Source organism: Rhinopithecus bieti, unplaced genomic scaffold (assembly GCF_001698545.2).
Source record: "Rhinopithecus bieti isolate Rb0 unplaced genomic scaffold, ASM169854v2 scaffold_78620, whole genome shotgun sequence".
In the NCBI taxonomy this organism is placed as follows: domain Eukaryota; kingdom Metazoa; phylum Chordata; class Mammalia; order Primates; family Cercopithecidae; genus Rhinopithecus; species Rhinopithecus bieti.
In genome coordinates, this window is record NW_016829908.1 from 749,686 (window position 1) to 777,351 (window position 27,666).

General features: G+C 37.4%; 1 protein-coding gene across 1 annotated transcript in view; it reads left to right on the plus strand.

Annotated features, from left to right (window-relative positions):
• The window catches only part of CDC14A (cell division cycle 14A), a 155,795-nt gene that overhangs the window by 107,691 nt on the left and 20,438 nt on the right, over window positions 1–27,666 (plus strand). Inside the window, 4 exon segments of the mRNA XM_017865166.1 lie at window positions 2,892–2,930; window positions 2,933–2,974; window positions 10,273–10,503; window positions 15,618–15,756. Of these exon segments, the coding sequence (XP_017720655.1) occupies window positions 2,892–2,930; window positions 2,933–2,974; window positions 10,273–10,503; window positions 15,618–15,756 (451 nt within the window).

The following is a 27,666-nucleotide window of genomic DNA, read 5'->3' on the forward strand; positions in this document are numbered from 1 at the left end:
AAAAAAAAAAAAAAAAAAAAAAAGATTGTAAAAATTCATGTTTTTTAGTCAAATTATATTTTGAGTGCACCAAGAGAGTGAACTATTCAAAAGAAAGCTGTGAATCTTTTGTAGACTGGAGAATCCTACGGCACAGTGAATAACAACACCTAAATGTATCACTTTGAGGAATTCAGATTTTTTTATTTTGGGTTTTTCTTACAGTGAAGAACATCTGTCTTTTTTTTTGCATAGTATTTGGTAGGTAGTAGGCTTCAGATCAGAAGTGGTGAAATCATACTCTTGCCTCATCGTTGCTTAGGTATTTGTTTATAAAATGTGGTAAGGTTGGAAAGTACCTTAAGTTCCTGTCTGATCTAGATTTCTTTGAAGTGTATGTGTGTGTTTAATTAGAAAAACCAATTTGTGTCATATAAAGTATTTTGTTATTGATAAATATTGACATTTGTATAATTCACTAGAAATAAAGGCACAAATATTAACTTTGGAAGACTACCAAAGTAAACGTATATTATATTAGGTTGGTTAAAAGCTTATTAATTTTTTTCTCAGATTTAGGTCTAAGACCTAATCTTTTTTGTTTATTCCATCAACCTTATCCTGGCTGCTGAATATAACCCAATATTACCTATTTATCTTTTTGAGTAGGAGGATTTGCAAACATATTCTTTTGGTTCTGTGAATGAATGTATCTTAGGGAGTCCCTTGCCTCTCTCCATATGATTAATTATAAAAGGTTGCTATTTAACCAAATGGATTTCTGTAATCCAAATAAGAGATATTGCACAGTGTATTTATCTAACCTACTTGGTTGATGGTCAAGGATACAGAAATAGTGACCGTAGAAACCTGTTTTCTTTTATTGTTCATAAAGAATTGGTTTTAGTCTCTTGATGATTAGTGCATACCTTTATTCTTGGATTTTCAAATACTATTTTAAGCTTAATAATTACTTGAGAGATACTGGATAATTAATTTGAGACTTTTATTTAAACAAGCAAATGTTTAATTGCCATAATTAGATTCTTTATTTGTTATAAATAGAAGCTATGCTTGAGGTTTAATTTCACATGTGCATTCATAACATTCATAACACTCATAAAATAGATTTTACTTAGGGCATTTTGGAGATTTTTTTTTTTTTTTTTTTTTGAGATGGAGTCTCACTGTGGCCCAAGCTGGAGTGCAGTGGTATGAATTCAGCTCAGTGCAACCTTCGTCTCTGGGGCTCAAGCAGTTCTCCTGCCTCAGCCTCCCAAGTAGCTGGAACTACAGGCACATGCCACCATACCCGGTTAATTTTCTGTATTTTAGTAGAGACGAGGTTTCACCATGTTGCCCTGGGTGGTCTCGAACTCCTGACCTCAGGTGATTCATCCACCTTGGCTTCCCAAAGTGCTAGGATTACAGGTGTGAGACACTGCGCCCGGCTGGAGATATTATGTTTATTGCAATTAGATTAAATACAGTTCAGATGTTTATAAAATGGTATGCACAGTTTCACATATAACTTTTTATAACTGGGAGGAAACATCTGCATTTAAAAAATGACAATTATATTTTATAACCAAGTTTTGATTTTCATGGAAATGATAATGGGCAATTTAAGTAGTTAAAGTAGTGGCTGCAGTTTTTTTTGATGGCCATATTCCAATTTGTTTAATGAATATTTATTGTGTACTTACAGTAGAGTACAGAGTCTATATTTGGGTCAGTTTTGTACTATTAAGGTCCTTACCATATAATGGGGAGAAAGCTTTTATATGAATAGTAATAGATGGCCCAGTGAAGAGAACAACATTGCTTCCCTGCCCTGAGGATGGAGATGAGGAGGCAAGGGTAGGGGTAGGTGGGGAGGGGGTGGTGGTGGTAAAGACAGCGTAAGTAAAGAGGTGACATATATATTTTGTGATGCATTGCACAAATGCCTCCCAATGACTGCAAAATTTGGGGTAACCTTACTCATGCCCCAGTGTCCCATGGTTCAAAGGCACATGGGGAAGGGAAGAAAATGGGGGAGATGATGGAGCCATGGGAAGGTGCTTGGCCACTTTCTTGGTCTTTAAGCCTTTTCTGAGGATCTCTTAGCGTGTATAGACTAGAGGCTGGTAACTGGTGCTCAAAGTCAGCCAACAGGCATATTTTTTTGGTTTCATAGGAGTTAAAACTTAATTTAAAAGTCAACATTTTAAAAGAGAGATGAAAATTCAATTGGAAGATCAGCTGTGTTCAGTACACTTTCCTGCAAGGTGTCTCATTAGCTGGAGTGGAGGAGCACCTGACTCTGTGTATGTCACTTGTCTGAGTCTTGTTAGCCCTCAGAGTACAGCTTGTCTGACTCTGGTTTGTGGAATGGATGTGCCAGTATCCCTCGCTCCTGCCTTTTGCCATTTCCCCCTCTAAAAATCGGCATTGACAAGAGATATCAGCTCTATAAAAGAGAAAAAAAAAAACTGAAAGTGTATTCATCATGAGCTTGATATTTACAGATTTTTTTTCATTTTTTAAAGTACGTTTACTACAATTCATGGAAAGTGTTCATATTTCCCATTTTCTCTTATTTATTGCCAGGACAAGCAATGTTTGTTTTCATTTCATTTCTTTGCAGAGTGGCCGGGAAACAAACATTTTATGCAAAATACCTCTGCTGTAAATAAAAGTTTCTAAACGTTTCATACAGTCTAGACACAAGTTTTTCTAAAGCAGACTGAATTCCAAAATAGCATTCTGAGAATCAGGTGCATGTTTTTATTTTAAGCTATATTTGTCTACATGTATGTCTAATTAGTACTAAGAGTGAAAAGCGGTTTAATTTGTAAGGGTTTCCTAAATTGTATAACGAATTATAAAAATATTTTTCTCTCTTTTCTTACAAAATTCTGCCAGTCGAGTTGAAAATGGTGACTTCAACTGGATTGTTCCAGGAAAATTTTAGCATTTAGTGGACCACATCCTAAAAGCAAAATTGAAAATGGTAGGTTTTTTTTTCCTTTACCATCCAAACATTTATTTTGATTTATCTTTCTAAGTTTCTTAACTTCCTCACATAATTATTTTCTTTGGTAATATTCTCCAAAGAATATTTATTCACAATTTAAAAAATTGAACAGTGGTGACTAGTGTGTTAAATATTATACTTCCAGTAGGTGGAGCTATAATCACTGTTTTAGAACTTAACAAATTTTTAGCTTGCCATGAATAGGATGTTGACTTTACCTGACCCCCAATTATTAGAGAAGAATCTGAGAAACGAACTGGCCAAACTTATAAGCAGATTGCTGTATTCTTTCAGTGGTTCTCAGATTTATTTGTTGGTAGAGTGCTACACATGAAGGTATTCTTTGGGTAACACCATGTTGAATAATGATGGTGAAGACAATCTGTCATTTATTGAATGCTTAGGTGTTAGTTACACAAATTACAGCATTATCTCTTTTAACACTCAACTCTATGAGATATAGATATTGTTATCTCCATTTTAGGGAGGAGTAAACTGAGCCTTATTAGTAGGGAATTTGCCCAAGGTGACAAAGTAATAGGCAGAACTGGTACTCCAAACCAGAGGAGGACTCCTAAACATTGCCACTACACTGATACACTTAGTTCCATTGTGACAACTAGGTACAATTTTCTGGCTGACAGTGGTTAAACTACTTGTTTGCAGCATATTTATTGCCATGGGCATACATATTTAGGAAAAAAATAAAAGCAAAACTAAAAATAAACCTTTCGAATAAAACATGATCAGCTATGCAAGTTTTCCAATTAATACATATTTTGTACTTACTAATTTTTTCTCTCTACTAACATTCCCTAGAAGAAAAGTAATGATAGACAACAGAGGTTCAAGAATAATTTATAAGAGAAGTATATAAAATTGAAAAATATCCATGAACAGAATAGCTTCCCGCCCCACTCCCTACTCTTTTCTCTCTCTCTATCTGATCATAGAGGTGGGATACAAGTGTTCTGAGGGAACCTAACTTGAAACCCCTGGTCTAGATTTATTCTTCAGCTGGGCATGATGGCATGTGCCTGCAATCCCAGCACTTTGGAAGTCCGAGGTGGGAGGATTGTTTGAGGCCAGGAGTTCGAGGACAGGAGTTCAAGGCCAGCCTGGGCAACATGGCAAAACCCTGTCTCTTACAAAAAAAAAAAAAGATTTATTTTTCTTTAATGAATATTCTAGAATGTAGTTTCATTGCATATTGTTATTTATGCATTTAGGTTTTATAATTTGAGCTTTCATAAATATGCTTATCATTTCATACCTGTGACGTATCTAATAGGGAACTCTGCTTGAATCATCATTTTACTGTGTGGATGGGCAATCCAGGTCTTGAGAGTTAAGCTCACAAACAGGATACCTCCATGGTGAAGCCAGAATTTGATCTTCTCACTTATAAGCTTGCTAAATAATCTGTTTTGGTCTGGACATTCAGTAATTAACCTCTGTCATTTTGGGTTGTTAGGAATTACATGTTGAGAACCTGAGGAAACTGCTTTCTGACAGTTGGCCTTTCAAGATAAGACTGATTAAACCTGCTTTCTGTGCAAATTACCTGACTCAGGCCCAGGAAATGTTAGTAGGGATATTGTTTCAGTAGTAGTTTTGTTGTTGGGTATTTGGCAAGGTCAAAAGACTTTCACCATTTGTGATTCATGTGTTTGACTATGTTTTCTTAATGAGAAATTGAGAGGTATAATTGTAAAAGCTATTTAAAATATTTTTATGTATATAGACATTGTGTATTCTATGGATACATGCGTTTTAAAAATATTTTCTTTTTTTAACAGAAGTGGGATCATAACATAGTTACTATCTTACAGCCAGGTTTCTTCCCTTAACATATCACGACTTCTTTCTATAGCAGTAAATGTAGATCCATGTAATCATTTTCCATGATTGCATTGCATATTATTCTACCATATGACTGTGCCATATTGTGTTAATTTATTTTTGGTTTTTGCTTTTGTTTTTTTAGAGACAGGCTCTTGCTTTGTTGCCCAAGCTGAAGTGCAATGGTGTGATCATAGCTCATTGCAACCTTGAACTCCTGTCCTCAAATGATCTTCTTGCCTCAGCCTCCCAAGTAGCTGGGACTACAAGGCATGTCCCACCATACCTGGCAGATTTTTTTTTTTTTTTTTTAATTTTTAGTAGAGATGAGGTCTCTATGTTGCCCAGGTTGATCTTGAACTCCTGGGCTCATGCGATCCTCCTGCCTCCCAAAGCACTAGCATTACAGATTTAAGCCACTGAGCCCAGCCTGTTAATTTATTTTGAATGAGATCTAAGTTGTTTTCACTTATTCTTATTCTTTTTTTTCTTTTGAATTTCATCATCTATTTAACCAGATGAACAGTTTTCACTTTTAAAACTGCTGTGGTTGGCATAGATGTTCATACATCTTTTGCAGCTGTAGTTTCTTCTCTAAATTGTTAGAAATAGAATCACTAGATAGAAGGATATGCATATTTTGTATAATAAGTTATAAGTGTCAAAAATATTTAAAACATTTTTTGGTCCTGTATTTAATACGGGGAAAAATTATAGCTACCATTCGCTTACCTGCTAAGTCTCTTGCACACACATCATCTATTTAATTATCAGAACAACCCTCTGGAGCAGGTGGGATCTATTTTATGGAAAAGAAGCTGGAGGCGTACAGGAATTACCTAACTTGTCCAGGTTCATAGGCCAGTAATTATTGGCATGTGGATTCAAATATTGGTCTATTTAATTCTGAATTCTGTGTTCTTTTAAATTTTATTATAGAGGATGTACACACTCACTCTAGAAAGTTTAAGCAATATAAAGAGTAAAGCTCTTTAAAAACATAATATAATCAAGAAATAATCCCTTTAAGATATTGCTCTATATGTATATTTTAGTCTATGCATATATTGTGCCCTCTCATATTGACATAAAAAAGTCTGAATGTACATTTATTTCATCTTTGTCAGCTTTTATGATGCCTAGAACAATTTCATTTAAGGCTGCCATTGGTAAAATATTGCTATTTTACTGGAATTTCCATTTTAAGATCTGATATTCACTAGAAGCTTCACTATATTTTTTTGTAAAGGACTTTAACTTTGTAAATTCTTTTTGAAGTTGAGAAAATAATTTTGTGATGGAATTAATAAACCTGATCCAATTACAGTGACATCTTGGTAATTTTTTTTTTTTTTTTTGGAATTGAGAAACCTTTGTTTTTCTGAGGAGGCTGAAAGTCATTTTAGAGGTTCGTTGGTAGAAAAGCTGAGGTTTTAAAAAAATGATCAAAAAGCTGTTGCTAGGAGGTAGCTAAAGGAAGCTGTAAAATCTTGGGATCTGGGCAGAATGTATTAAGTGTGTGTTTGTGTCAACAGGGAACACTAAGAGTTTCTTTTAGCCATTTTGATTCACATTGTTTTGACAGTGGGGAAGAGAAGAACCCTACTTTTTTTTTGTTAAACAATTTTGAATTGATAAGTGATGGATAACAACAGAATGAAACAGATATTTTGGATTTCAGATTTTCTGTAAAAATGTCTCTTAAGTGTCACTGTCATTCTCACTTCTATTTAAACACACACACACACACACACACACACACACACACACACACACACACACTCTCTTACACACACAGAAAGATAGCTTCAGACTGAGAATCCCAACAATTTGAGGCATTAGCCTGCTCCTTTTAATGAGAGAAGCCCAGTGTCCCGTTTAGTAAAGAGCCTGGGCAGGCTGAAGCCTGGCTTCATTCCTTTTTGGCTGCGTGAACTTCAGTGAGTTCCACAACTTCTCTGAGCATCAGTTTTCTTGTATATCACAGTGGGAGAAATATGATGCTCACTGCAGGCACCTAGTGAGGATTAGAGATGTTATATGAAGTGCCTTGCAGAGTATTGGGCACACATAATAGGCATTTATTAGATAGCAGGTATTGTGGTTACATTTTTATCATTAACTAGCCTAATCAACAGATTTTATGTCTTTCTACATTTGCCTGCTCATTTTGCAGTTTTTACTTTCAATAATGACTGAGCGGACTAGTCATTTGACTCTGCTGTTCTTCAGTTTTCAAACTTTAAAATGAGGGCCTGGGAAGAGATGAATAAAGAAATCTCTTTTGACTCTGATACCCTGTTCATGTGTTTGGTCAGCTCAACGCCAGGACTTTGTTGTGGTTCAGTGATGGCAGGGCACCATCTTGTGGCCAGATGGAGTAAGGGTCGGATGAAGGCTCCATCAGCTCTGGGTCGGCACGTTTCACACATTGCTAAAACCAGTCTCTCACAAAAAGCACTCACTTACATCCGTAAAACCACACACAGTTGTTCACAGGTCATAGGACATTTTCACTGTTCGTTATATTTATTCTGAACAGTTTTACGGATTTTTGTAAAACCTGCTCACCAACTCTAACCGCTCATGCTCATATCATGTTCTCTTATTTGGAGCCTTAACAGATAGAATCAAGTTGAATCTTACTTGAAATTAGCCCCAGCACGGGTGTTGGAAACTGTCAGGGCTGAAATACTGGCTGTACCTGTTACTAGTTGTATGTGTATGGGCCAGCTTTTCTAGGCATCAGAAATTGAGTAATTGCAGGTTTTAATGAGATAATCCACATAAAGCAGTTAGCATAGTGGCTAGCACATAGTAAGTGCTTGATAAATGTTAGGTACAATTATTGTTGTTATTGTTATTTCAGTGCCCTGTTGCCATATTTGGACAATTTCTGTCCATTGTTTTTTTCTCAAAAGAGATGTACATCGTTTCTAATATTCTATTTAGGCATATTAGCTATGCTGCCATTTACTCATGATGGAAATTCATATATGAAAGGAGAGATTCTTGCAGCCTTTGTTGCAGGGAGGAAGGGGTTAGGCAATTGCCATCCCAGGCATGCTAGCAACCTGGAGGCAGAAGCTCTCACCAGCCTGCCACACCCAGGACAGGCTTTCCAGGTGTTTATGAGCCCTTCTTCTCCCCATTCCTCACATAATAGAAAAACTGTTATTTTTTAATGCCAACTACAGTTATCTTTTTGCTTTAGGCTATAAATCTGTTGCAGGGAAATAATTTGAGCAAGTAAACCAACTAGGAAAACAGACTTGATTTTTGCAGTTAGAAAAGCATGTTTTTTCCATGTTTGTATATGTTTTTGTTTCTACAAAGAAGATTTTAAATAAGCAGTGTATTACCTCTTTGCTCAAAAGCAACATGGCCTGTGAAAATCACATACTGAGCTGTGGATTAATTGGTCCTGCCTTCCAATTCTGTCTTTGTCCTTTGTGTGACCTGGCCAAGTGTACCAGTTAGGGCTGTCTAACTCTGGTAAAAGGCAGTTTTTGGAGTACGTTGGGTGGCTCATAGACTTTAAGAGAAGGCTGGAGAACTAGGTTTAAAAGATGAGCAGGACCCAAGTGGGAAAATGGGAACCACACCAGGCATTTCAAACATAAAAATTTAATACAAGGAGTTTGTTTCAAAAAAGACTAAAAAGTAAAAAGGCAACACTGAAGAAACCAGAATATGTTGGAGAAAACAGCTAGTACCTTTAAGACTGGGGGGACGAAAGGGACAAAAGTGGAGTTAGCAGAACCTGGGAGCTCTGAGGAGGAGCCAGAAGGTTGGTGCTCTGACCTCTGAAGGGAATGCCACACAGCTGGTGTTTGGATTTGGGGGCTGAAGAGTGGAGACCGTGGGGGCTCCAGCCTCAGAGGTGAGTGCAGCAGGATGGTGGTATGAGAGCCAAAGTAAGCTGAGAGCCCTGGCTGCTCCTGTTTTCTGCTGCTGAAGTGATGCTGCCAGGAGGACAGGAAGAAGTTCCTTCCTCCTCCTCAGGTTGCACTTTAGTGCCTCCCATTTTTACAACCAATAGGAAGTCAGATAGAAAGGTAGTCTGGGAAATGTAGGACGTATATGGACTCCAGCCCCAGTGTCACAGAGCATAAGAGAGTTGGCTTGGAGCTGAGAGCTGACTAGCATAACAGGGATCCAAGGCAGCAGGAAATACAGCCAAGGACACAGCACGGAAACAGTCTGATTCACTTTGCTGGCTACCGCCACCCCTGGAACCTACCATCGTGAATGGGTTCCAACTGAGATAATTTCACTCAGCTGGTATGTTAGGGATCAGTGAATCCTGAATGGGTTACAGATGTGGCCATCAGTGTGCTGGGAACTTAGTCCCCTGAACCTTTGGAGCTGCCAAGCAAGGCCTGCAATGGCCAGCGCCCCCAGTGGTCGCCTTGGCTGATTAGCTAAGGCTAGGTCTGTAACCCAGCTGACTGCATAGCTCCCAGGATTACTCACATGATGGTGGAGCCGCTCAAAAATAAAAGGGGGTTTAAAGACGGAGCATCTTCCTCCCTCAAAAAAAGGAGGTATCCACAAAAGTTATTCTTTTTGTTTTTAACTAAAAAATGTTTCTATTTTAATTGATAAAAATTATATATTTATGGTGTACAACAAGTTTTGAAATATGTATACATTGTAGAATGGCTATGTCAAGTTTTACTTAAGTATTCACATATTTTTTTTTGTGGTGAGAAGACTTAAATTCTGCTTTCTAAATGACTTTCAAGTATACAATACATTGTTATTATAGTCACCATGTTGTACAATAGATCTCTGGGACATACTCCTTTCTAACTGAAATTTTGTTTTCTTTGACCAATATCTCCCCAACACCCCCTCCTTTAGTTTCTTAATATGTTAAATGGAGTTAGCCATCCTTAAGAGATGGTTTTGAGAATTTGAAATGATATGCAATTGTGACTTGTACGTAGTAGGTACTTAATAATAATTGCTTTTGGGGAGCGTTGTACTACAAATTAAAACTCTACATATGGCAAAAAAGCTTTAGCTGTAGTTGAAAAATATTTGTCAAGTGGCGAATAAAGCTCAAGGGAGAATAAAGTCACCAAGAACCATTCTAGGTCTGTTATGCACATTTGAGTACTTCAAGAATGCCTTTGTGTTGGGAGTCGGAAGAGTATGCTCCCAGGATTCGAATCTAGAGGTTGAGATTTTGAACTTTAATGATGTATTTCCAGTACTTAGAGAAGTTTTCTTTTTAACCTCCTATGGTGCTTACAGTTATGAAGATTGATGCTTTTAGGAGCTTGCTGTGACCTTTTCTCTCACGCAACACACTTTCCTCCCAAGCTTTGTTGAGATTTATACACTTCATTGTTGAGAGTTTTGTATTTCTGGGTTATGGAAGATGAAATGCATGCCTTTTGCTTACTGCTCCTTTCTTCCTTTAGGTTATCCTCTTCACGCCCCTGAAGCCTACTTTCCTTATTTCAAAAAGCATAATGTGACTGCAGTTGTGAGGCTGAACAAAAAGATTTATGAGGCAAAGCGCTTCACAGACGCTGGCTTCGAGCACTATGACCTCTTCTTCATAGATGGCAGCACACCCAGTGACAACATCGTGCGAAGGTTCCTGAACATCTGTGAGAACACCGAAGGGGCCATTGCCGTTCACTGCAAAGGTGTGTGCAAGGCCTTGGTGGTGGTGGCTGCGCTTATCGAAGGGGCAGGCCAAAGAAGAGCGAGTAACATAAAACAAAACCTGTTTAGTGTCTTAGAACACAATGAGGTTTTTAATTTGAGACAACTGGGACACAAACTCATTTTTGTAACCCCTTCTTAAAGAAACGATTGCTTGGGTGTGGACAGTTGGTGGTGGTGTGGCTTTCTTGATATGCCAGTTTTTCAGACTTTACCTTTCCAGGTCCATGTGCTACAATGAGGGGAAATTACAGTAGCAGTGTCCTTAGGCTGCAGGAACACCTTTAAACAGGTGAAATTCTCAAGAGGCAAGGGTTGTTCGTTTTCCTCTCTCCTTTGTTTTTTTTTTTTTTCAGAATTGCTCATCTCTTCCCCATCCTCTTGCACTGTCGTGGTTCTGTTTTATGACCCAGTTATCTGGACCCCCATTCCAGTCTCTGCCCATCCCTCCCCTGCTAGTCTTTGGCTTCATGGAGCAGAGTGTCTTCCATGCCTGTTGTTAGGGACAATTGGCTAGCTTACAATGCTGCTGATGTGATGCTGCCTCTTGGAATGAACTTAAAGAGTTGGTTTTGCAAATACCTGATCTCTGGAGGTGGATACTTTGGGGCAGGAGTTGTTCAGAGTATAGAAGGTTTAGGATTGCCAGATTTAACAAATAAAAATACAGGCTGCCTAATTAAATTTGAATGTTAGATAAACAACGAATACTTTTAAAACAAAAAGTATACGTGTGTCCCAAATATTGCAGGGAACATGCATTCTGTATTTTATCTGGCAACCCCATGTCAGCTACTCAGAAAATATGACATGCCATTTGCTCTAAGCTTAGTTGTTAGACTTCAAGGAGGCTCAAAATCCATTCCACTCCAGATCTTTCAGTGTGGATAATACTGGAAATATTTCAGATATTTTACTGGGTCTTTGATTTAAGCGAGGAGAAATCTCTTGGGCTGCCCTGGGCTGGAGCCTCGAATTCCTCATGCGCAGCTCCTCCTAGTGTCGCTGGGTGGTGCTGTGCTCGTGGTTTTGGGGCTAGACCTGGTTTCCCTCTCATTTTATGCTAATCATCTAGTAGGTGTTGGGGAGGGTGCTGTTCTTTTCATGTGCCTAGTGCTGCTGTAACTGACTTATTCAGACGAGTATGGCTTTGGTTCTGACAGAAATTAAAATGCCGTTTTGTAGGCCCTTGTTTCTATGTTTAAGATTTGAGTAGGTGGAGGTACTTTGTGAACATGTGAGCAGAAATGGGAAGCTGCGGTTTCCCAGAGACCCGGAGAGATGGAAATGAGCAGCACGTGGCCTGGGTTTGGAGGAGGGCTCCCCATGCCAGGCTGCCTCCTCCTGGGTGGACAGAGCTCTCCCTGCCTAACCACCCGGTTAGCTAGCAGGATGGGCCCTGGCTTTATGGGATGTCTTGTCTCTGGCTTGGAAGGTGTCACTTGCTGGCTCATTTGTGGGTGCTGCTTTCAGGCCACAGTGGGGTGGCAGTGTGTTGGCTTGTCCCCATGTGATTCATTTGCACCCTGTTTGCTTTTCCATTGCATTTTGTTCAGTATTGCCCAGGTCCCAGAAAAAGCCCACATGTCACGTATTTTAAACATCAGTAGAACTTGAGAGCTAATGGGAACATTTATATCAATGTTTAGCAGGAAATAATCCTATCTTCTCTTTCAAAGTTTAGTTTTGTGCCATAAAAATTGTATTTTTTCCTGAGATTAATTTGGCCTTATTTCCTAGTTCAAGTAGTTTTATTATTACTACGTCATAGAGTTTATCTGTGGATTAGCCATCCGTATCTTGGACTGACAAATTCAAAGGAGAAGAACTGCAAAGCTTTCATTAAAACTCAGTGTGTTTCTTGATATATTTCTCACCTGAGAGACCTTGTGCAAATTAAACTCTCTGGTGTTAAACATTCTTATTACAGATATTTTCTCTATATCCTTGACCTGTGAATGTTTACCTTTTAAAAAATATATTTATTTTATATTGCAGATTTCTTTTTTTTCTTTTCTTTCCTCTTTTTTTTTTTTTTTTTGGAGAAAGAGAATCTCGCTCTGTCATCCAGGCTGGAGTACAATAGCGTGATCTTGGCTCACTGCAGCCTCTGCCTCCTGGGTTTGACCAATTCTCCTGCCTCAGCCTCCCACGTATCTGGGATTACAGGTGCCCGCCACCACTCCTGGCTAATTTTTTATATTTTTAGTAGAGATGGGCTTTTGCCATGTTGGCCAGGCTGGTCTTGAACTCCTGACCTCAGATGATCCACCTGCCTCAGCCTCCCAAAGTGCTGGGATTACAGGTGTGAGCCACCGTACCCAGTCTGTATTGTAGATGTTTTTATATTAAATCAGAATCTTTAACATTGAATTCAGTTCTTGTATAGGACAGTCACATTTACATGTGGTGATGTCTTTTTGAGAGTGTTATTTCGTTTTCTTCCACTTGCACACACATAAAGGGTTCTTTTATAGGGATTACACGTTTGGTTTAATTACAGTTGTATTGCTTTTCACAGCATACTTATCTACTATAGGCTTGTTAATTATTTTGACATCTGCCCTGATTAAGTCAGCTTAATTTGCTGGGAATTCAAGCAACACTCAGTCTTTTAATTGAACTAAAAGAAGGAGGGAGAAAGAATCTTTCCTATGTCAGATGAACTTTGGTAGCTACTGAAAAGGGAATGAATATGTCATGCCTCAACATAAAGTATTTTATACAGAGATAAACTAGAAACCAATTTGCTGGGGATTACATTTCAATATCTGCATTTCACTTTGTGGTTGATAAAGGAGATGGCTAGCAATTCTTGAAATTCTCTACCACAAATAATAATCTAAAATACAGCAACGTTGTGATATTCCAGTATGTGATTATTGATGTTCTATAGGGCTTTCAGAAAATGCCTGGAACTGTAAAGCAATTGGTGTTTGACTTGGTATAAATAGAACACTTTTCAACATCTTGTCATGCTGTGGCAGGGAGCCCTTTAATTACAAATGCTTTAAAATTTTGTTAAAGTTTTATAGAAACTTAGTGAAATGTTCCTATTCTGTTCAGTTGTGGTAAGAGCTCCTAACTATTGAGTGCTAAGTACGTTCTTTTATAGATCAAAATTATAGACTCTTTTTTAAAAGGGGGAAGCTGCTTTAGTTTCAGAGAAATTGGAAAATTTCCTGCACCTCCTTTTTGGTTGTGAGTGTGAACAGGAGCCTAAGTGAGGGAGCCATCCAGGTCTTTTCACAGGGGGGAGCAGTGAGAGAGAGTGTTGTCTCCATAAGGAAGGCCCTTTTCTCTCTAGATAGACACCCAAATTGGTGACTTGAAGGAAGAACTCTGGAAACTCACTGGGCTCTGGCTTCTGCTCCAGGATGTCACCTGTGTTTTATCTATATGGTTGCTTGTAGTCTTGCCAGGCATCTAGGGAATTAATAATGATAGGCACTGGGTGAAATAGAAGGCAAATTACTCAGAACTCTTAATCGTAAACAACGGGGAGCCCCACTGAGACCATAATTAAACCTCACGCCTCTAAAGAACATTGATGTTTGATCTGGGACAAGAGTCCCTTCAGATTAAAACAGAACATACACACACTTCATCTAATAAAACAGAGTATGAATACTTCTTAAAAAGGAAGGGTTAGCTGGGAGCTGTGGCTCACGCCTGTAATCCCAGCACTTTGGGAGGCCAAGGAGGGCAGATCACCTGAGGTCAGGAGTTCGAGACCAGACTGACCAACATGGAGAAACCCTGTCTCTACTAAAAATACAAAATTAGCTGGGCATGGTGGTGCATGCCTGTAATCCCAGCTACTCGGGAGGCTGAGGCAGGAGAATCGCTTGAACCCGGGAGGCGGAGGTTGTGGTGAGCCCAGATCGCGCCATTGTACTCCAGCCTGGGCAACAGCAGCGAAACTCGGTCTTTAAAAAAAAAAAAATGGGAAGGGTTAATGGGAAGGAAATGTCAGGCATCTGTAGACATCAGATTGATTGTTCTTTAATTTGCATTTTCAATATCTATTCTCCATCCAAGAATATTGCCCCCAAGGGGACAAAATTGTTGTTTTGGGGGGGGAAAAACTTTTTTTTTTTTTTTTTTTTTTAAATAAAGCACAGATTTACATAAACAGATATGCAGTCTATCTGTGACAGTGAAATTTCATTTGGATTGATCAGGAATAAAATATCTAAAGAGGCTCCTGGAAGGAACAATACTGTAAAAAAGGTTGAGGAACACAGATTTAAAGACATACCTTTTTCACATTTTAACATTTCTGAAATTAGAATTCATCTTAAAATTGATAGCATGTCATAGTTTAATTTTTTTCTTTCTTAGTGGAACTTAGATACTACACGACGGTAGTCTTCGATTTGCTGAAGTACTGTGTGCTCCCAAGTACTGGGAGATAAGAGAAAACTACCTTTATTGTTTGATCAGGGAAAGCTGACAAAGGTCCCCTCAAAAGCAAAAGATTCTTGAACATGTAAAAAATGAAACTATCAACGTTCCCCTACTTTGTTTTGTTTTATACACACACACACACACACACGCACATACACACATTATTTTCCTTATTTCTTTTCTAACTAAATGTTTTCATGGATGAAGTCAACATTGTACCAGTTTTCTAGGTCAGAAATGTCACTTACCTATAACTTTCCCTGTGACCCAGTCCTAATGGGTTTCTCATTCATCTTTTCCTCTTTATTGCATTTGCTCGGCCTCATCCCTTTCCATCCTCATCCCAACCTCCTTCAGCCATCCTTGCTTCCCTGCCCCTGCCTTCCATCTCATCTCTCTTGCTTTTATCTCTGGCTTTTCCAATCCAGCCAGTAATGCTGCTGCCAGACCCATTTGCTTTTTATCACATCACTTTCTTGCCCCCAAATGTATGGCAGCTTCATTTTGCCCTTTCCATTGTTTAAAGAAAAAATGAGTTTTACATGATAGCAGTTATGTTTAGTAGCTGTGGATAATATCGTCACACTTGAATGCAGAGCAGTTTCTGGGCAAGGTTTGATTTCAGTGTTTTTGTGGGAGCATTTGCTAGACTTTGTATTTCTTATTCTGCTTCCTTCTCTTACAGCTGGTCTTGGAAGAACAGGGACATTGATAGCCTGTTATGTAATGAAACACTACAGGTTTACACACGCTGAAATAATTGCTTGGATTAGAATATGCCGGCCAGGTTCTATTATAGGACCCCAACAGCACTTTCTGGAGGAGTAAGTATATTGTCCCCATTATCACATTATATCCTGTCCTTGATCTTTTCTACCTCTTGTTCCCCTGGTTGTGGACCATGTCAGCCTGTGGTTATAAAATGGCTCCATTGTTAAGAGAAGTGTGTGCCTCTAATAGAATATTGTTGATTTGACAGCTAATGCATTCTAACTTTGTACCTTTTATATCTCTTAGATCAGGTGAGAGTGAGAAGAAAATCACAGAGCCATCTCTGCCTACCCTTTTTCTGTCATTTTCTATGTGTGATCTGGCTACAGTGCAATTTTCTTATGACATCCCACTTGGCACTTTTCATTCTTTTCTTTTGTTTGCATGTCTTAAAGCATAATGGGAAAAAGAAAAACACAATTAAGGTCACTCAGTGATTTTGGTAAGATTGCTGTTCTCCTGGCAACTAACTAAACTGCTAGTGTAGCTACAACTTATGAATTTACCCAAGAAGTTACCACAGAAGAAAAAAGGAGGAGAACTGGGTTTTATTTCTGACTCTGACACTAACTAGCTTTATGACCATTATTTAGAAGAATACTTATTTATTCACTCATTCATCTATTCCCATAGCCATTCATTCATTAACTTTTTGTCCAGCCTCAGCCCAAGAGATAGAGAGATTTAAACTGTAGGACACAATCCTTTCTTCTTAGAATGTTAGAACGTACCTCAATGTACTCATTAATAAAATGAGAAGATGAAGTTAGTACTGGTAGATCTAGGTCCAGCTCTGAACTACTATTCATTAGTGATATCTTTTACTGAAACTTCATTTTTTTTTTTCTTTTTATGCTGGGTTGACCCTATTTTATTTTAATTGTAATTTTTTATTTTTTCTAGAGACGGGGGTCTCACTATGTTGCCCAGGCTGGTTTTGAACTCCTGGGCTCAAGCAATCCTCCCACGTTGACTTCCCAAAGTGCAGGGATTATGGGTGTGAACCACTATGCCCAGCTGATGGCTCTCTTTTGAATAGCATTCTTTTCCATATAATTAGTTATTTCCAATTTAAATGTAATTATTCCTTTCCAGTTTTAATGATCATGATCATGTGTGAATTCATGAAGAAATGATCATGAATTTCATAGGAAGATGCCATAAGTAAACTCTTAGCATCTGAAATGAATAAGAGGATTTGAGCCTGCTGAGGAATGAATTACTTTAGTTGCCAATCCTAGAGGTAATAACTGATTAAGAAGTGCTGAAAAATGAGCGGTTGTACTTTAGCTTAAAAGAATGATGCAGAAGTATAATGAATGCATTGGAAAAATATGCAAGGACAGGATCATTACAAAGACAGGGATTTATCTGTTTTTACCTGTGAGGTACATATAAAATAATTCTGTTATTTTGGAGCTTTATTCTTGATCAGATTCTCAGCCATTGTCTTCCTCTATTTCTCTGTTTTGCATTTTGTGTGCCTGTAGCCTGGAACTTTGTGCCATGTATCTGCCAGGTTTTCATTATATTAATTACTGAAGTTGAAGAAATGGTCTTAGGGTTAAAAATCCAAATACTCCTAAGCCTAGTTCTTTAAACCATTTAATCAATATCTTAAAATTATTGCTTGTCATTTAATAGGTATCTCTGTACCTATTGCCCCAGGCATTCTGCTAAGTACAGCTCACAAGGTGAGGAGATATAGCAGAGAATTCTAGCAGTCAGGGTCACCTAGCTTTCTCAGGGTGTCAGATAACACAGCCCTCATGTTTCATGGCTGCGCACTCCCTCCAACCTCCCTATTATACTCTTTCTCTCTGCCATATCTCAAAATAGTAAGAGAAGAAATTAGAGTTATGAGGCAAAGTCACTCTAGGCTGAAGAAAGATTCTTAAATTTATAGATACTTAAGCTGCATATAGAGAACTCTCAAAACTCAAGAAAACAACTTAATATAAAATAGGTAAATGATTTGAACAGAAATTCTTCCAAAATGATATACAGATGGTGAATATTCCTCATGATCATAAGCACAGAGTTCCTAAAGAAACACTGCATATCAAATCCAGCTATATAAAAAAGATTGTACATCATGACCATCATGGTTCAGTATTAGAAAATCAATATAATTCACCACATTAACACAAAAGTAGAAAATTATGTGATTATTTCAATAGATGTACAAAATTTGACAAAGTTTAGTACCCATTTTAATATAAACTTTCAATAAACTAGAAATAGAAGGAAATTTCCTCATTCAGATAAAATAATCTATGAAAACTCTACAGCTAAAATTATATAAAATTATATTTAATGGTGATGCTTTTCCTGTAAGATCAGGAACAAAACAAGGGTCTCTACTCTCACTACTTCTAATATTATACTGGAAATCTTAACCAATGCAATTAAAAAAAACCCAAAAACTTAGAAATCCTGTAAGATTGCAGGATACAAAGTCAATTTTCNAGAAACACTGCATATCAAATCCAGCTATATAAAAAAGATTGTACATCATGACCATCATGGTTCAGTATTAGAAAATCAATATAATTCACCACATTAACACAAAAAGTAGAAAAATTATGTGATTATTTCAATAGATGTACAAAAATTTGACAAAGTTTAGTACCCATTTTTAATATAAACTTTCAATAAACTAGAAATAGAAGGAAATTTCCTCATTCAGATAAAAATAATCTATGAAAACTCTACAGCTAAAATTATATAAAATTATATTTAATGGTGATGCTTTTCCTGTAAGATCAGGAACAAAACAAGGGTCTCTACTCTCACTACTTCTAATATTATACTGGAAATCTTAACCAATGCAATTAAAAAAAACCCAAAAACTTAGAAATCCTGTAAGATTGCAGGATACAAAGTCAATTTTCAAAAATTTTAGCACAATTTTAAAATATGGCTAATTAAAAGGCACACAGTATACGTATCTGACAAAAGACTTGTACACATATAATAAAACTATAAAGAAGCAATTTTAAAAGTTAATTTTTTAATGGGCAAAAGCCTTGACCGGATATCTCACAGGAGGTAATATATGTATATGAAAAGATGTCCAACATCATTAGCCATCAGGGAAATAGAAATTGAAACCACAATGAGATACTTTTTTATGTCAACCAAAATGACAAACAAAAAAGAAGTTTTACTACAAAATGCTGGCAAAGATATGGAGCAACTGGAACTCTCATGTGTTAACCAATTGGTGTATAATTATTTGGCAGTTTCTCATAACGTTAATCTATATTTAACCCTATGAACCAATGATTTCATTCCTAGGTATTTAAATAAGGGAAATGAAAACATTTGTCCACAAAAAGACTTGTACAAGAATATTCACAGTTGCTTTATTCATAATAGCCCAAAATTAGAAATCATCCAAATGTCCATCAACAATTTATAAGTGAATATATCATAAAATGTTCATAAAATGAAATACTAACCAGCAATAAAAAAGAATGAATTACTGATATACTCAACATAGATGAATATCATATTATTGTAAGAGGGGAAGAAAAGCCAGACATAAAATAATACATGCTGTATAGATAAAGCCCAAGAACAGGCAAAACCATTCTGTGGTGATAGAAATCAGAAAGCAATTGCTTCTGAGGTGTGTCAGGGAAAACTGACCCCGCAAAAAAGCATGATGGAACTTTCTAGAGTGTTGGAAATGTTCTGTATCTTGGGTTGTGGTTACACAGGAGCACAATCAGTTGTAATTCCATATACTAGCCTTAAACAATTAGAAATAAAACCTAAAAAATTATACCATTTACAGTGCATCCAGTAACTTCAGGTTAGAGATGTGCAATATCTCTACACAGAAAACCAAAGAAATTTTTTTATTGAGAGAAATTAAAGAAGTTATAAATAAATGAAAAGGTAAAGATTATCTTGAATAAGATCAAAGCTGGAGGGTTTACACTCCCAGACATGGATTCATTTTAAAACTGCAGCAATTATGATGTTGAGGTATTGGTGTCAAAACAGAGAAATTAACCAATAGAATAGAATATAAAGTGCAGGAACAAATTCAGACATATACAGACACTTGATTTATGATAAAGGTGACATGATAGAGCAACAGGAAAAGGTCTTTTTAGTAAATTCTGCTGGGTCAACTGGATATCCATATGGGGAAAAAAAGAACCTTGGCTCCTATCTCACAACCTATTTTTTTAAAGGAATTCCTGATGAGTTGTTGATCTAAATGTGACAGAAAAATCAGTAAAGCTTCTGGAAGATAGCATAAAATAATATATTCATACTTTGAAGTTAACGAAGATGTCTTAAGTGGTACACAGAAAGCATTGCCTATAACTGAGTTGAAATTGTAAAATTCTCTTCATCAAAGACACTGTTAAGAAAGTGAAAATGAAAACCACAAGAGTAGGAGAATATTTGCATCACATAATAATGAGCACCTTACTAGTACCTAGAATACTTAGAATCCTACAAATTAACAATAAAAAAAATCTGATAAAAAATGTGTAAGAAACATGAAAAGATACTTCATAGAAGAGAATGTACACATGGCCAATAAACATACGAAAAGCGATTCAGCTTCAATAGCTATTTCATATCTTTTGGTACACCTATCTGTTAGAGATATACCTGTGAGTGGAACAGTTGGGTATGTGTGCATTCAGTGTTAGAATTATTAAACAGTTTTCCAAAGTAGATATGCCTGTTTATGTTCTCATCAGCAATGGTTTGTCAGTCTCTTAAATTTAAGCCATTAGATTTTTTAAAGTGGTAACTTGCTTTAGAGTTTTAATTTGCTTTTTCTTGATGACTAAGGTCTATCTTTGTATATTCTAGATACTAGTCCTTTGTCTGATAAATGTTTTTCAAGTTTTTTTTCAGTCTATAACTTGTCTTTTCATCCTCTTAATAGGATCTTTTACAGAATAAAAGTTTTAAATTTTGATGAAATCCCTTTTATCACTTTTTTCTGTTTGATATTGTCTAAGACTCTTAGTGTATCCCTAGACTCGATGATTTCTCATATTTTTTTCTAAAAAGTTTATAGTTTTACATTCATATTTAACTCTGTGATGGATTTTGAGGTTTTTTGTTTATTTCATAATGTGTGAGACTTAGGTCAAGCTTCTTTTTTTTGGCCTATGCATGCCCAGTTGCTTCAGTACCATTTTTGTTGAAAATTCAATTTCTCTACTGAATTGTTTCTATAGCAGTATCAAAAATCATTTGGATATATTTATGTTGATCTATTTCTTTGTTCTCTGTTCTGTTCCATTGGCCTATGTGTCTCCTTCCTTCAGTACCACCCTCTCTTGATTACTGAACCCATATAGTGAGCCTTAGCATTGGAAGAGTGATTCCTTCCACTTTCTCCTTCTTTAACAAAATATTCTGAGCAATTCCACTTTCTTCTCCTTTTCATATAAATTTTAGAGTAAGCCTGTCTAAATCTACAGATAATGTTTCTGGGATTTTAATAGGAAGTATGTTAATCTTCTATATCGATTTGGGGAGAACTGACATCTTTACTATTGTTGAGTCTTCTAATCCGTAAACATGATAGGTCTTTTCATTTATTTAGATCTTCTTTGATTTATTTCATCAGCATTGCATAGTTTTCTGGATGCAAGTCCTTTTTTGTTAAATTTACACCTAAGTACTTTTTTTTTTTAAGCAATTATAAATGGTATTTATGTCCATATGTTCATTGCTAGTATGTAGAAATACAGTTGATTTTTCTTTTTCTTTTTTGAGATGGAGTTTTGCTCTTGTTGCCCAAGCTGGAGTGCAATGGCGCGATCTTGGCTTACTGCAACCTCCGCCTCCTGGGTTCAAGTGATTCTCCCTCCTCAGCCTCCCAAGTAGCTGGGATTACAGGCATGTGGTGCCCAGCTAATTTTTTGTATTTTTAGTAGAGATGGGATTTCACTATGTTGGCTAGGCTGGTCTCGAACTCCTGACCTCAGGTGATCCTCCCACCTCGGCCTCCCAAAGTGCTGGGATTACAGGTGTGAGTCACCCTGCCTGGCCACAGTTGATTTTTCTATGTTTATTTTGTATCCTGAAACCTAGGAGTTTTGTGTGGGGGCTTGTGTGTGTATGTATGTGCAAATTCTTGGGGATTGCTTTTTCAACCACAAATAGGACAGTTTTATTTTCTTTCTCATCTATATACCTTGTGTTTCCTTTTCTTCCCTTGTTGGACAGGCTAAAACTTCCAGCACTGTAATGAATAAGAGTGACAAGAGCAGACATCCTTGTCGTGCTCCCAGTCTTGGAAGGAAAGCATACAGGCATTCACCTGGATTAAGTATGTTAATTGAGGTTTTCTATAGATGTTCTGTATCAAGTTGAGGCAGTTCTCCTCTATTTCTATGTTTTTGAGAGTTCTTATCATGAATGGGTGTTGAGACTTGTCAAATGCTTTTTAGGCATTGATTAATAAGATCACATGATTTTCTTCTTTAGACTGTTAATATGGTAGATTACGTCAATTGTTTTTTGTATATTGAAGGAGCCTTATGTCCCTGGAATAAACCCCATTTGGTCATGGTGTGTAATTCTTTTTATATATTGCTGAACTCTGTTAAAAATTTTTATGTCCATATTCATGAGTAACATTGGTTTGTAGTTTTCTTTTTTTGTACTGTTTTGTCTGGATTTTGTGTCAGGATAATACCGGCTTCATGAAATGAATTGGGAATTGTTCTTCTTTGTTTCCTGGAAGAGATTGTGAGAACTGGTGTGAATTCTTAAAATGCTTGGTAGAATTCTCCAGTGAAATTATCTGGGCCTGGGGATTTCTTTTTAAAATTATGAATTCAATTTCCTTAATAGATAAATACTCCATTTCATATTGGGTGAATTATGGTAGTTTGTTTTTTGAGGAATTAGTCAGTTTCATCTAAATTGTCAAATTTACGTTTGTAGAGTTGCTTTTTTTTTTAGTATTCCTTTATGTTTGCAGGGCCTGTAGTGATTTTCTTGGCTTCATTTCTGATGTTAGTAATTTGTGTATTTTTTTTCCCTTTGTCAGTCTCGCTAGAAGTTTGACAATTTTATTGATCTTTTCAAAGAATCAGCTCTTTGTTTCATTAATTTTCTCATTTTTTTTTGTTTTTAATTTCATTGGTTCATGTTTTTATATTTATTTCCTTCTGCTTGTTTGTAGTTTTCACTATTTTGGCAATGTGTCTGGGTGTGCATTTCATTGGAATTATCCTTTTTTGAGGTTTACTCAGCTTCTTGAATGTTTAGGTTTATGCCTTGTCAAATTTGGAAGGTTTTTCAGCTGTTATTTACTTAAGTACTTTCTGAACCCTGTCCTCTTTTTCCTCTCCTTCTGGAACTCTGTTGACATGAGTGTTAGGTTTGTAAGTCCCACAGCTCTCTGGGACTCTCTTCATTTTATTTTTAGTTTATTTTCTCTTAGTTATTCATGATTGAATAGTTTCTACTATCCTATCTTCAACTTCACAAATTCTCTCATCTCTCAATTCTGCCGTTTAACCCACTCACTGAATTTTACATTTTTTTTTTTTTTTTTTTTTTTTGAGACAGAGTCTTGCACTGTCACCCAGGCTGGAGTGCAGTGGCCGGACCTCAGCTCACTGCAAGCTCTGCCTCCCGGGTTTATGCCATTCTCCTGCCTCAGCCTCCCAAGTAGCTGGGACTACAGGCGCCCGCCACCTTGCCCGGCTAGTTTTTTGTATTTTTTAGTAGAGATGGGGTTTCACCATGTTAGCCAGGATGGTCTCGATCTCCTGACCTCGTGATCCGCCCGTCTCGGCCTCCCAAAGTGCTGGGATTACAGGCTTGAGCCACCGCGCCCGGCCATTACATTTTGTTTATATACTATTCTAAACTTTCTATTTGGTTTTCTTTATATCTGTTTCTTTGCTGAAACTTCCTATTTTGTCAGTTGTTTCGTGTGTCTTTGTAATTGTTTGTTGGGGCATTTTTGTCATGGCTACTTTTAAATCTTTGTCAAATTCTTCTAACATCTCTGTCATCTTGGTGTTGGCATTTAGTGATCATCTCTTTTCATTCAGTCAATGTCAAGGTCAGAAAGTGTTAACCTGAACATTTTCCTGGTATGTTGTGAGACTCTGGATCTTACTTAAACATTCCGTTGTATCTGGCTTCTTACACTGCTCCAGCAGGGGAAGGTGGCGGCAGTTGGGTTGGGGGTTGGGGGGTTGCCACATTGCTACTACCAGGTGGAGGCAGGAATCTGGATTCTGCACTCTGCCTCTGTTCATGTCCAAGGTTGAGAGACTTCTTGTTGCTGGTGGGTGGAGGTGGGAGTTCTAGCTTCCCATCTGGTCTGCACTGACACTGTAATAGGGGTCACCTTGTTGCTGAAGGGTGTTGGTGAAAGTCTTCACTCTCCACTAGGCCTCCTGTGACACCACTCCAGCTGATAAGGGAGGGTTGTTGGTCACTGCTTGGTTGAGGTGGACTTCCAGGTTCCACCATTAATACCTTAGCGAGGAGTGGGGCCGAAACTGGGGGATCTCATTACCTGACTCCCAACTTAGCCTTCTTTAACACTTCTCTGGTGAGTGACTGACAAAGGGTATAGGGGTGCCTGCCTACAGCCTGGCAGCGTGGAAATCCAGGATACCCTCTCAGTCTTTGCTGGCTGTCAGGGTTAGGGCCACAGTTTTTTTCCTGTGGGGTTTGGCTGGAGAAGAGCAGTTGCTGAAACGTTTTTTGTCTTCTAGGATACCCTTTTCCCGTTCCTTTGACTAGACAGAGCAGGCTTTTCTTTGGGCTTTAAAAATGTCAGCTCTGGGCTGGGCACGGTGGCTCATGCATGTAATCCCAGCACTTTAGGAGGTCAAGGCAGGCAGATCACATGAGGTCAAGAGTTCGAGACCAACCTGGTCAACATGATGAAACCCTGTCTCTATTAAAAATATAAAAATTAACTGGGTGTGGTGGCAAGTGCCTGTAATCCCAGCTACTTCAGAGGCTGAGGCAATCAACTGAACTCGGGAGGCGGAGGTTGCAGTAAGCCGAGATTGCGCCACTGCACTCCAGTCTGGGTGGCAGAGCAGGACTCCGTCGCAAAAAAATAACAAAAAACAAAACAAAAAAACCCCAGCTCTGTTGGCATTTTTGGGTCATTATCTTCTTCGGCCCTAAGACTGGCCTAAGTAAGGCAAAAAGAAAACTCGAGGCACTCACCACCATTTCATTACTTAGGTCTCAAAGTTCCAACCAATCTGCCTTTTTCTTTTCTATCTTTCAGAGTCTTGTTATTTTTTAAAAAATATATATAGGATTTTAAATTTTACTTATTGGGAAGAATAGGGAAAAGTACATCTACTTCATTTTCCAGAAATGGTGTTATTGCCTTATATTTTAAGGTAATTAGTCTGGCTATAATTTTCGGCATGGAATCTGCTGTGGCAGTCTGAATAGTGTCTCCCCAAATATATGCATGTTTTAATCCCTGTGAATTGTGCCAGCTGTGAATGTTACTCTATATGGAAAAAAAGGACTTTGCAGAAGTGATTAAGGTAAGGATGTTGATGTGGGGAGATTATCCTGGATTATTTGGGTGGGCCCAATATAATCACAGTGTCCTTAGAAGAGGGACCCAGGAGGAGCCATTTAGAGGAGAAGCCGATATGATGACTGAAACAGAGATTGGATTGATGCACTTTAAAGATGGAGGAAGGAGCCATAAGCCAAGGAATATGTGCAGCCACTCTAAATTGAAAAAGGCAAGGAAACAAATTATCTCCTCAAAGCCTCTATTGGAACCAGCCCTGCCTACTGTCACTGCTTTAGCTCAGTGAAACTGATTTCAGAATTCTAACTCCAGATCTGTAAGAAAGTAAATTTATGTTCTTTTAAACCACCACATTTACGGCAGTGCTTTACAATATCCTTAGGAAATTAATACATCTGCTTTGTATAGATAGCAAATATTACAGTAAGAGATGCAGATCCTAGTGATGAACATGCATATTCTGAACTTCTCTTATTCATCATACTTTCTAATTTGGAGTATTTAATTCCAAATACTCCAAATTAGAAAGTATGATGAATAAGAGTGTATAGAGGAGTCGTGTGACTTAAGTGTTATTTAAGGAAGCTTGGGTTGCAACAATGTGTAAGATGAATTGGGTGGATGGAGATTGGAATCAGAGAGGCTAAAAAGGAGACTATTATCATCCATCTCAGAGAGACAAGGACTTATCAAAAGAGGATAGAAGTTGGACTGAATAGTTAGAGATGGGTACCAGGGACATTTCAAGAAAAAAAAGAAGACAAGGCTTTGAAGACTAATGATCGGAGAGACGAAGAGTATGAAGTCAATGATGACGCAAAAGCATGAATAAGTAACGTGTTCATTAAGCGAGAAATAAGAGGGTAAAAACGTTTTCTGTTAGGTTTTCACCTGTCAAAAATGACTGAACAAGTTAAAGTGATTGTATTCTTTTAAAGGTGAAAAGTCAATCAGTGCTTTTTAGAGAATGTTAATTCCAAAGCTCTGACTTATAAAGGCTGGTTTGTCATATCCTCCTAGTCCTTGAGGACCAAAATATGTCCAGGTGTTTGATTGCTGTGTCTTAAACAAGCAGCCCTCTTATTCACTGGCAGTAAGAGAGATGTTTATTAGCATCCTTTTGAGTTGTTGATGAATTTACTTATTGGCTGACCTCTCCTTTGTTACAGTCTGAAATTTTGTATTTAAACTTTTAAAGGATATAAATAAGACTCTCTATTTGCAAAACAACCATCAGGTGTTTTCTTCTATTTAAAGATAAAGTTCTTAAACCAAAATACCATTCTGAATCCCAAATGTGTCTTCTTTCAAACATCCTCAAGGTTCTTAAAATGATGTAAAATACATCTTTTGTTTTGAGCCAACTTGGGACTCAACGTCCTCAGAGACAACCTTTAGAATTATAAAGGTGGAGTCAGGCTGCTTTTACAATTTGGTTGATTCTATTTATTGAACGTTTACTGTGTGAATGTTCCCCTGACCTTGGGTATCATTATCTATCTGTGATACATAACCTATATCACAGATAGATAGATCTGTCTGTGTCCTCGGGGATCATGATCTGTTAAAGCTTTCATTCATTATAAAGGGATCATTGAGGGACTAGTGTTGGGCTCCCATGGGGATTTTCACTTCATGGAGATCCTTTACTTATGGGGCCCAATATGGCATTGTTTTTATTTTGCATTTCCTCCTGAGACAGAGAGAACTCACATAAAGCCTAAACCTGGCTCTTACAGGAAGTTTTGTCTCTGTAAAGCAGAGCTTCCATTTTGAACGAGGTTATCTTTAAGAAGCACAATATTATGATTGAACTCTTTTTCATTCTTAAATCCATAAATCAGAAATTCCCCTGTTTTACTTTATTACCATAGATGTCTTCATCAACTTCTACTTAGTTGGATATTTTCAGAATTCTAACTTTGTTGCAAGCCTTCCATTGTCTTCAGTGCTTCTCAAACATGAAAGTGCCTAGGAATCCTTGGGGGATCTTGTTCAGTGCAGTCTCTGTTTCAGCAGGTCTGAGGTGAGACCTGAGAGTCTGCATTTCTAACAGGCTCCCAGGTGATGCGATGCTGCTGGTCCTTGAACTACATTCAATAACAAGGGTGTTTGGCTCATCCTTACGCTGTAGATATCAACTTAGGCTATATCTTACTTTGGTATGGATAGCATTTGTTAAGTTTCACAATTGAATTGAGCTAGATCAGAAATTAATAGTTAAACCATTTCTTTTTTATTTCAGGAATTACCAAAATAAGATGAAAACATCTGTTTAGAAAATGGAAAATGCTTGAAAAAGTCTAACAGTAATGGTTTGAGTTTTAGTTGAGATTGACTTCTATCATTTCTTTTTTTGAAAATTAAAAAAAAAAATTTCAGTAGCTTTTGGGATGCAAGTGGTTATTTTTTTTTTTTTTTTTTTTTTTTT